Source organism: Schistosoma mansoni, assembly GCF_000237925.1.
Source record: "Schistosoma mansoni, WGS project CABG00000000 data, supercontig 0013, strain Puerto Rico, whole genome shotgun sequence".
In the NCBI taxonomy this organism is placed as follows: Eukaryota; Metazoa; Platyhelminthes; class Trematoda; order Strigeidida; family Schistosomatidae; genus Schistosoma; species Schistosoma mansoni.
Window position 1 is genome coordinate 1,395,743 of NW_017386025.1, and position 12,466 is coordinate 1,408,208.

The 12,466-nt window shown below is 32.3% G+C and overlaps 1 protein-coding gene across 1 annotated transcript; it reads left to right on the forward strand.

Annotated features, from left to right (window-relative positions):
• Window positions 1-8,933: 8,933 nt before the first annotated feature.
• On the forward strand, window positions 8,934-11,704 carry Smp_194050 (Clumping factor A precursor (Fibrinogen-binding protein A) (Fibrinogen receptor A), putative; the record flags this gene model as incomplete). The annotated part of the gene is made up of 2 exons (XM_018790859.1): window positions 8,934-9,015; window positions 10,298-11,704. 2 exons carry the CDS (start codon window positions 8,934-8,936, stop codon window positions 11,428-11,430), a joined length of 1,215 nt encoding a protein of 404 aa, XP_018645876.1. The 3' UTR covers window positions 11,431-11,704.
• Between the last annotated feature and the right edge of the window lie 762 nt (window positions 11,705-12,466).

Below are 12,466 nucleotides of genomic sequence, written 5' to 3' on the forward strand. Positions count from 1 at the left end.
GTGAAAGAGTCAGAGAATTGAGTAGTGAAAATGATATGTGAGGTTTATTCCCAAATGTATTAATTGTTATATTTGCTGTAATTGTTATCATTGAGAAATGTTGAATTTAAACATGTGATTGAATCTGATGAATGATTTTGGCAAACAGTTTCAATGCATATGACTTATGGCTAAGATCGTGATCAGGTAAAAGAGTTTCGTCCTATTTGGGACTCGTCGGCTGGATACGCTTACATTCCTTTGTTCATGTCTACACTGGGACTCAAACCCATTACATTTCGCTTAAATATGTGACGTGCTATACACTGAGTTATCTAGGTGAGACGAAACATGCATTATCGATTCCCTCACTAGCCATCCTTTATAGTTTACAAAAACTCTTAAAGTAACCAACGATAATTCAGTCCTCTCGGGATACATATATGGCAACAACGACTGATTAATTAACGTCTTGGGTATAGAAAAACAAAGGTTAAGTACAAAAGTTTAATAATAAAACTTTATTTTGAAATTTTTATAGAATATGAAGACTTATACTCACTGGTGAGAAATTCTGAGCCAAATAGAGAAACACTATACAAACTTAACAGTTACGCATACAGTGACGATAACGTTCCTGAAACCCATTACACATTTAAACCGTTGATTATGAGACATGCGCAGACTATGTGAGTGACTGATGTCCGGATCCATTTAATTACCTATAATTAATGATTGAGAATTCTGAGGTTTTGTCAAACAAATTTTAATGTCTAGTGCACTAACTGATGATTTCACATTCTTATAAAACAACGAATTTTCAATGATATTTCTTATTCCTGCTTACATTTTGCTACTTAAACGTTACTACTAACTGTGTTAAATAATTATTCCATTCAGTTCTTATATACTAGTTATATCTGTTGGTTTATTTTGTGTTATTTCTTCCATGTATATTTCATATTAGTTTAATTATAAATCTTTATTAAATCAAATACGTTTATTCATTCAATAACTATTTATGCATGGATAATCCCTCAGCATTGATCATATAATGTATCGGTAAATCAGAGGTAGATCACTGTTATATCGAGTGTATGCGGGCGCGCCCTGCTTGATATATGAACGTGATAAGACCGCCAATCGGAGAGGAGTGAATTTATTGATCGCCCAATGATATACAAAAGTCGTATGAGCAGTCTTGTGCACTTACCAATCCTGCTTTCTGCCTAGCCCAACCAGTTAAGTCCAGAACACCAATAACAGCCTCTAAAATATGAATCGTTATTCTCAAACATACTGTGTTTATATACCAAACAAACTGACCACATCGTACATAAAATAGAAAATAACATTTGTACAAGATTTGGCCAAATGTGGCTGTGAAAAAGGGGGAACAGTAATCAATAGACTGGGGATAACTCAAGAATGGTAAATCGTACAGTAATAGTCTATGGGTCAAAATAAAGCTTATAATAAGAGGGGCATGAATACGAATGGTTTAGTTACTTAACAGTTATACAATAGGAAATATACATATCATATTGGTCCATAAATAGTCTTCAAAGTTACCATTCATAATTCTCCACGGGATATAACAATCACAAAGATAGTGGTTGAACTGACCCCCTATTGAAATTAAAGGGTATATGTAAAAACTATACATTTTCTGTTTGACAAATTGAATTGAACTGAACATGTACGGTCTCTAATGAATCTGAAAAACTTCTCAAATGTGAGATGCATAAGTATAAGTACGTCAAATCTATGGATTGTAACCTTCAGTGGAATCCACGACGCCAATTTCGCCCTATTTTGGACTCATCAGCTGAAAGAACCTGTACACTGGTTTTGATTACAGTCCTTGATATCAACAATATAAACATTCAAACTGCTACTTAAATATCTAACACCATAATTGTTTTACAAGTTGTTGGCTATCCGAACTCAGTAGGATTTAGGTACATCCAGCCGACAAATCCAAAATGGGATGAAATATATGTCCTAAAATTCATTACCGGTAATATTAGACATCGATGAAGAGATTTTCACTGAAGAATACATTAATGTAGTTAAATAGATAAACAAATAGACAGATAGATAACCGGTTCGAAACAATGTGATCAGAACAGGTCTCAAGTTGAATTTGTGAAATAAATTTTTAATGCTCACTTCTGGATAACATAAGCTCTGATAATGTTGTCCAAAACATCAGCATCGTCCATCATTTACACCAGAACTAGCTTAAAGAACGATAACAGCAAAACCTTAATCCATTATGCAAATCCATTGACATATACAATAACAATCAAGTAGGCAAGTACTGGTATAACCATCTATCTGTGATTCCTATTTCTTGAATAAATAAACTTAGGTTAATAATTTGATTAAAATATACGTAGAAGTAGGATGATATTTCACCTGAACTATTTTCAGCGTTTCACAAAAAGCAGTTTCTTTATCCTTCTGTCTATATTTATGATTGCAGAGGAAATTTTCACGATACTTTTTTCTTCATTCCTTTCTTCTCGTTATGTAATGTAAAAATCTATCAATATATTTTCATCTATGTACCAGAAGCGCCATAATTTTAAGAAACATTTTTCCAAAAGAATACTCCACACTTATCGTTGAACTTCAATGCCGTTTTTAGTACTTTCATCATTTGTAAGTCACCGACTACCATCTATTTTTATGAATTTGTTGGAATATCTGATTTTCTTTATCACTCGATCAATGGTTACTAGAATTTCGAAACCTAGACCTAAGGTGGAAGTTCTTCCGCGAGAAATCTACCTTCGACATGGTTTTTGATATTTAAAGCCTCGAATTTACTAACAAGTAATAATTTTAGTAAAAACCTAAATTAAATTTCATACGGTCTTGTGATTTTATAACTTTATTTTTCCGAATTTTGTTTCATGTATATACTACTTTATTACTATTAAGTAGTCTAAATATGATTTGTGATTTTACCATGTTGCACTAACATCCTTACCTTATTTGACATCCTTCTAATTCTAATATTTATATAAAGACTATGTGATCTACAAAACTTTCATCTTAGAATAGTGCACATTGAAAGTTAGTACCTACTTTTTACACCGCAAATATATCTTTACATTTTCAGTATAAGCAGCCATTACTTGATATCTTAAAGATTGTATCAAACAGTTTTAAATTAACGTTTCTGTTCAACTGTTCTCGGTAGTAATGATGATGTAGCAGTGTCATGAACACTTAAAACTAAATGGCTTGAACAAAATCAGTCACTCCATTTATTGTTGAACTGGCAGATCGTTTAGGCCAAAAATTATGTGAAATAGATTGTAAACCAGAAGTGAAGAAATGTGCATATGAGTTCAAGGAAATATATATTTAACATCATTGATTAATTCTCAACTATTTAATATAAAACAATTACTTATTTTCAGCTTAATATATATGAACCAATGATGATTGTTCTTCGATCCAACATTAGGTTGAAATCAAAGAAGCATTACCTTTTCATCATGAACTTTGGTCATTATTACCAACGATAAAAGAGAAATGTAGGAAGAAACCATAGGTGATGGTTTCAGTAAACATAGTATATACAAGAGAAAGAGGAAAATCTAGGAAAGAAGAATAAACTGACAATGATTTCTAGTGCTTCTGATTTTAGACTTAAAAAGAGAAAATTATAGGATCAAAGTGATATAACTGCTTAACATTGATACGTTAAACATGAAATACTGAAATTCATATTACAAAAAGGTGAAGATGTAGACTAAAGATAGAAATAGATTTTATTCACCCCACAAACACATGAAAACCATTTACTAACCAAATGAACTAATTCATTTACCGACTAAACAGGCATTTGATGATCAGTTAGTAAATATCATACATTACTGAGATAGTGGGTATATAAAAGTGAATTCTTCTGTTCAATTTATATTGTAGTATCGGTTACTACGTTAAGCCCATATACCTTATTTTAGCTTCTGACAGGTCAATTTACCCATTCTTCTTGAGTAGAGTTTTGACCTTGTTAATTATTAACTTACCAACCCTGACTGTTTCTGTATGAGCGTATATGTGTATACATCTTATCCTACCCATCACATGTATGTAGCTTATTTTTGTGTGACTATAAATATTGATTAACGCTTGAACCAATGGAGCCTTCACGCCTTCACCAGGCGTCATTTCGCTTCCCTCCCTTCTATGCGCTTCATCCCTCTCATTTCCTGTCCAGATCATTGAGTATACAAAATATATGTATTCAAAAATCCATTCTCGTATTGAAATCATTTAATTCCGTTATTCATCAACGCGATTTAAGTCGAGTATTATACACGAGGATTGTCAATACATATATTTCAATAATCATTCATACGATCCAACTGGAGTCAGATATAAAGGTTACTAAAGTGGTGAGCCCGTAGACAGTATCGTGCAGGCTAATTGTCATCGAAATGAAGGGCCACAAGATAACAATAATCCTACATATTATACTGAACGGATATTCTATTCAATTAATACAATACAATGTTATATTGATTCAATATCATAGTGAAATAAACTATGACCTTACATTTTATCTAGTTCTAGCAAACAGTAACTCTTCAATTGCTTATTATTCCATCGAAATAGCTTCTACAAAAATTGTATATTAAATAACTCGAATAGAAGCATACATAATATATTATACTACTATGTACTACGTACTAAATACCTGAGTGAAATAAAATGAATATTAAACTGAACGGATATCACACTGAGTTAAAAGTAAAATGAACAATATACTAATTAAATATCACACTAAATTAGCATATGATTTCACGTTTATTTTGTCCTAACACAAAGTATGAACAGATCCATTTAGATAAATTTTCAGGTCATTGTAACTAACATATAGTTAATACAATTGAAGTCAAAGAGTGTAAAATATATTATTTGATCCACATTAGACTAACCAATGTCAGTTAACTACGAAGTTCCAGTGTATTCAAAACTTACATACTGAAACAGCAAGTTGATAAGTTTTAATTACTAAGTGTGTACAGATTTTAAATCTCAAAGAGCGCCCATGTCTAGGTTATGGGAAATGGTAAAAAAGAATTCTATCGATGGAAATCCAAGATGATGGCCGACTAATTAAAGTACTCAATAATGAAACATTCGATGAAGGTCGCAACTCCCAAACGGTTACGTATTTATTATTATTTATTTAAACACATAAATATTGGTACAAAGGGACGACAGATATATATATATATATATATGCGCCACACAAATCTCATTTGATTTGTCTGAGGGCTATGATAATGCCCGTGTGCCCGAACCGAAGCAGGTGGTTTTCTTAGAAGACCACACCCGGAGCCTTTGACCTAAAGGTCTGATCCATAAGGCAGTGGAGCATCGTGAGGAGATGCAGTCCCAAGGTAGCTGATGACCAACAATTGGTTCATACGCCATTCGTTCCCTCAGGATACTGGAGCCCATGTGCACCATTTGTTTGGAATCAGGGTTTTCCAACTCCCCTAGGTGGAACCTCCGTGTCCACTAACCCGGTTAAAGCGCCAGACATTCCCTTTTCGTCCCCTCAATCTCGTAAAAAACACCTCCATCACGAGAAGGCAGTGAGTAGGACTTCCGTGGTAGAGGCTATATACACGTGGCCATGTGAGAGCATTTCGAGAGGGAGAGCGGACTCTCCCCACTCTCAGCCGTACTAGGGCATACTGATTGCTCTACGTAACAAAAGTTTGATCTGACACAGTAATACGAAGTTAATCTAGGTCAATATTGATGTTTTGAAATGCTAGAGAATATCTTTTCCAAACATTCAATTTTGCTCAATTCGAACTAGTAAACACCGGAATAGTTTACACATCGTCCCTAAAGCCAATAAAATAGTGCAAACTGATGTATTAGTAGTATAAATAAACTAGAAATGAATATATATATATATATATATATATATATATATTTGACGCTGTTTTGGGAATAAAATTCCTACCAAATAGTCTTCTGTCTTCTCTCTTGCATCGAAGCGGGTTCGATCGTTCGAGTACTCTAGTAGTACACGGCATAGCAAGAATTTAAAGCTCTAGATATAACAGTATCTTTGATCTGTGGAATTGATTGGCCTTTAATTATATTTTAAGAAAAAATTAATCATTTTTCATTGTACCTCCTTTTTTTAATGGATAGTTGATTTTATGACATAACATATATATATATCTTTATCTAGTAAATTATTGATTTATCACTGTGGACTACAACACAGTTTAATGTGTAAATATCTGACTATTAATCAATGTAAATTATGCCAAAAAAAAAACGAGTATATAAAATGAGTTTACCCTAAAGAAGTCCAGACACATTTGCTGGACGAAACGTTGTTATTATTTTAAAATTTCAATCGCTGAGATTATTTCAAATACAATTTTTACATATAATAACTATTCAAGTAATGTAAGTAAAGATGGATATACTGTGCGTATTGCCTCGATATAGCCTTATTTCACAAGCATTGTAAGCTATATCGAGGCAATACGCACAGTATGCACATATGCCAATTAGAGACTGACCAGTTGTAGTCCTAAACATCAATGGGAAGATTCAAACAAACAACACTAAGTGAACTTATTCAAATATTGGTTTCAATTTTTGTCTTCACTATCAAATAGATCCCCATCTATTGTTTTCATTTTTATATTTGCATCATAAAACTTATGGTTTCAAGTAACCAGTTTCAGTTATATACTGTGACAACAACTGTAAGCATATTTTCAAGGGTCAATAAGAAATCATCATCTGTACCAATTTACATGTTCCAATTTACATTATGGAAACGATAATAGTTTCTAGTATCAAGCAATTCAGTTTTGTTGTTACTACAGTTGGCCACATTATTTACTCATGTGTTTTTTTATATACAATTAATCACTACAATAAATATTTCAATCAACAAAAAGAGGTAGAGTAGGAACAGAACAGATTGAAACCCTTTTTACTGGTTTTTAACAACAATGACAGGTAATCAATGTTGTGCTGACCTATGTCAAATCTGTTTTTTTTAAGTCACACAATAAAAATCTATAACAAACAGTAAACTGTTTGTAGTAATATCTAATTTGTGCTAAGGGTTTTGTGCTGTAGTTGAACAAACAGAGTTGAATTAAATAATTTTTTTTATTAATTTTCAACCTATTTCGTTTATCTATTCCATAATTATGATGAATAATGCTGGATTCATTTCACACTGAATTAAAATCTCAATGAGCCCCGTTGTATAGTAAAAAAATGATTGTGACCTTGCGTGCACTATATTTGGTATAAGGACCTGAAACAATTTACAGCTATTATGATTGGTTGATAAGTAACCAATGGTAGCCCGTAGCAACATAATATAAACGTTTGATCATCCTCGTTTAGCTCATTATTTCAAATTGCACTTGTTATCTTATTGGTAAGTTGAATATTCGTTTAGCGTTTTCAGTGTATAGTATTATAATATATATTATGAGACTCTCGAGGACTACTCCACATAGGAATCAGTTGAAATGATCATTTTCTTATTGTTGACTCATTTACAGACACTGAACTATATTCTAGTTTCACAATGGTTGAATGATAGGTCAAACTTTGGAGAGGATAAATACAAAAGTTACTTCCACTATAATATATCGACTCTATATGGTAGAAACGAAAGTAAAATGTTGAAAACCACACAAAATACACTTATTCTAAATGATGCTCAAATATAAATATCTATATACTCTAGAAATGTGAAACTTCAATTCAATATTAAACTACATTAACATGTAAATAGAATAACAGTTAATGTTTTACAACTAAAACCACTAGTTGATGTCCTCATTCCATGGATTTAAATGATTGCATGATCTCAATCATAGAGATCATTTTAGAATAACGCATTAAACCGTTTATATATTATGTATGAATTTTAAACATCTTGTAAAATTCAAGGTTCTAAGTATATTCCATCTTTTTGATCAATATATTCGATTAAGATAACTGTTAAAAGGGATTTCGATGCTATCGTGTATTAGCAAAGTGTTTTACTTTTCTCAATTTAGTATTTTTAAAACCATACTTTATATAAATTGTTCTACTAGTTTATTAGTTTGCCACTAATTTAAATATCATAATTTCTTGTATAAAATGATATCCTCCCAAGCTATTCGATCATTTCTAAATCTACATTTCAAACAGTTATATCCATAGAATCTACTCAAATCTGTACAAAATATGTAGAATAGTTTAATTAGCTATTAAACCTTTAGGCTGTCAGTTCAATTATGTACTAAATGTTCTACTTAGCTTTAACAACAAACAATTGTCCTAATAATATTGGTGTAATATGAGAATTATCTTCAGCTTAGTTAAAATCATGAAAAGAGCACATAAATATACTTTTTATAGTATTCAGGCGTATTCATGTGTTACATCACCATATTGCCGATCGTCATTTTGGGATATTTCGGTTCCATTAAAAGTTAACAGAAGAAAGTGACTGACGTTGTTGAATAACAATTATGTTTGATAGACGTGTATAGTTCTTTGACGATTTCCATAAGAATCTATTGAACAAAGATGAACGTTAAGTGAATTTTTTTTTAATAAAATTTACCATTTAAAGATTTCCAAAAGACACTCACTAGAATAATTAATCAAGAACAAATGTGGGATTCTCAAATAAATTTCCCTATTGTTGACACTGTATAACACTTTAACAAGATGACTGTCAGTCGTAGGCATATTGTATTTAACCTAATCATATCAAACTAATGTATAAGTGATTTGTTCATTACAGTATTATTGAAATGATGTCATTTAGTTAATATAACATTATCTTTAATACTATTCTTCTATTATTCAACTTATCTAATTCTATTTCTTTCATTTGATTCAAGATATTAGAAGAAAAATTCATTCCAATGGTCATCAATATTAAATTGCTATCTGTCCTATGCTTATTCACTTATGTGAATGCAGGTTTATTAAAAGCATTGACTATAGGTAAGATTATTTTAAATGGACGATTGTTAAACTGATTCTATCAAGAATATTCTCTTCCTTTTTTTTCTTTCAATATTTATCATCTGGTGACATATTGTAGATTCTAAATCTTCGCTACATATCAGTAATGATATAAAATAACCTAGACAACAAATTTCTAAATTATCCTTGAAAAATGTTAATTAAATTTTGAATATTCAATGTTCAATGTTTATATCATAACAGAAATCATCTATAAGAACTTTTAGCTAAATTAGAGCGAATAGTTTCACAGTATATGTGCGCCAAGTTGATGTAAGACATTAAATAGGAATAATATATGTGTAAAATCTCAGCGTATGAATTTGAAGTAAAAAAATCCAACTTTTCTTTCTGATTGAGTTTTGTTCTCTGAGCTGGATGGTTTGGTGGTGGAGCTTTCATCGTCCTTCTGAACGACATCATCAGCACAAACTTTGGGTAGACTTCTAATCCAATGTTTCGCCCGGCAGTCTGGTCCAAGCTTTTTCAAAGAAGATATTTTCTGAGATTTTACAAGTAAATTATCCCTATTTAATGTCAGAAATCATCTAGTTAGGAAGTTGCTATTCATTTATTTGTAAATCACTATCTAAATGATATTTCACAACAAAATTCGATGTTCATTCAATTAAAATCATAAAAAGACGATTAGTGTTGACTTAGTTAGTTCAATCTTATTCTTTGAAAAGAATTGTTACAAACTAGTACCTTATATAGCGTCACTGTGTTTCATTATCGTTATTATTATTATGCTAGCTAGTAAGAGTACTATGATATCGAATGCCTAATTTATCGAACCTTTCATATTTTATTCAATATTCAGTCAATTATGTTTAGAACAGTAAGGAAAATAGCAAAAATTCAGTTATTCAGAAAGCAGAATGATAAATTGACGATAATTAGAACAGTCCTTCCATTATTCACATGATTAAGTAAACGAGTGATCAACACTCTAATCGACTAGTCATTCCCTCTCTTGTGTTTCTGAACACATCACTACTGAAATCAGTGAATGATATTAAGAGTGATTGATTGTAATGATTTAATAGACAGAGTATTTGTAGTGATTTTCTTCTAACTATGAAGACAGAGTGAAAGAGTCAGAGAATTGAGTAGTGAAAATGATATGTGAGGTTTATTCCCAAATGTATTAATTGTTATACTTGCTGCAATTGTTAACATTGACAAATGTAGAAATTAAACATGTGATTGAATCTGATGAATAACTTCAACAAACGTTTTCTTTCAAAATGTATTACAGAAGGAACTTCACCCGTCGAAAATACTGATTCCGTACAAGAAGTAAAGTCGTCAATTGTTTCTGACGTTGTTACAGAAAGTGAGGAAAGCTTGATTACAACCACAAATGAAGACAGTCATAAAGAAGGAACTTCTAGCTCGAATTCCTCTGAGTCGACAACAGTGGCTGGCGTTGCTAACATTGAAACTGTTGTTAACCTAACCTCAAATCCCCCGGAATCTACAATAGAAACTTCCGACAACGAATCAGATAGCACTGACAACACTGATTTACTCACCACTCTGACTACAGAAACTGTTACTCTTCAGAACGATAGTGTTGTTCAAATAACTTCAGAGGGCTTAGAAAATCATACAGAAAGCACTTCTACTGTGACAAGTGGTGAAAACCATACAGATGTTGTTCATACAGAAACAGTTATATCTGATTCAACCTCAGAAAATCTTGATAACCACACAGAAACCCCTAAAGACGCTAATACACTTCCTCGTTTGATGGAAGCTGTTGGTGACGTTTGTGAAGTGTTCGGTACTTACACAGACACACAGTCGACTGGTCCAACTTCAGAAGACTTAGAAAATCAAACAGAAAGCACTGTTAACTCAGATATTACCCCTTCTACACTGATCCATAACGATGACGAAAGTAGTACCGATGAATCTCCAGTAGAGTCAACTTCAGAAAGTGTTGATATTGAAGCAAAAACAGTCACGGAAACAGCTAGATATCCTAATAATTTGACAAAATTAATTGTTAGCCTTTGCAACGTGTACACTAACATGAATAAAAGTGTCCCTGACACAACAACAGAACCTTCCGAAACCATCACACAAACTGAGACAAACAACGTCACTGAGTCAGAAACCGAGTCTACTAACAATGAAACACAAAGTGTTTCCATTATTGACATAGGTACTGAAGGTGAAAATGAAACAGGCACAAGCACTAAACAACCAATTATTAATGGAACAGTATTGAATGGTTTAGATATTTCTACTAAAAAGAATAAAAAGTGCAAAACAAAGGTATCAGATGAAACAGAGTGTGAAAGCGAATCGGAAACTGAAGATAATAAAGAAGAATCCGATAAGGATGATAATTCTGACAGTGATAATGAAGACGATGAAGATTGAAAACAATAAAATTGTGTTAATATTAAACACAATCCCTGGTGTACCAATAGATGATTTTACATTTATTCAATGCAACAAAAAAAAACAATCAATTAGCGTATTAATTTTTTTAAATTCCGCTTAAACTTTACTATTTAAACACTGAAACAAATTCTGTCAACTGATTGCAAAAGATCAATGTACTATTTAGTCATTATTTATTACATTTTATCTCTTCACAATATGCATATATATATTCGGTATTGGCTGAAATATAAATCTTTCCCAAATTAAACTGTATGTTTTCGTTTTAATAATTGTATATTGAACGTTGAACAATTTATCATAAAGTTAAACAAAAAAATTTCAGTAGGGGTTTTGTGGAGATTTAAGGAATTTTATAGTTGAATTCATGAATCAATTGAATCAATCATATGCTTACTAGTAACTGGCTTCATGAGGTATTTCCTGGAGTTCTAATGAGAAGCAGTAACCAGTGGAGTTCAACCAGGTCTGTTGTGAGATAGCAACTCACTGAAGACAATGGTGGGTGGTTGTTCAATCTCGTGGATTGGTTGACTTTGGACATTAACATCGTTGAATGCCGAGTCAGTGGTCTAGTGGTCAAGCGCTCGCGTGCGAGACTGATAGGTCCTGGGTTGGAATCTCTTGAGGCGGGATAGTGGATGCGCACTGCTGAGGAGTCCTATACTAGAATGAAATGGCCGTGCAGTGCTTCCAGGTTTTCCATGCTGGTCTTGCTTCAATTGACTCATGAATTCAACTGTAAAAAAATTTCACCTAATTCTGAATAAATGTGCATCCGAAACTGAAGTGCTCAATAAAAAAACAACTAAGATCAATTCTATTGAATTGAACATGTTCAATGTTTATTAGATTTATCAGTTAGTCAGTGATCTTGAGTGCTGTTATATGTTTGAGGCGGTTTATCACTTCCCGGTTCCCCACACCGTGGAAAGGTTCTTCTCGAGGTACCTGAAACTCGATTAGAAGTGGTCTTAGTAACCTGAGGGCGTGATCACATTGCCCAAGGGAC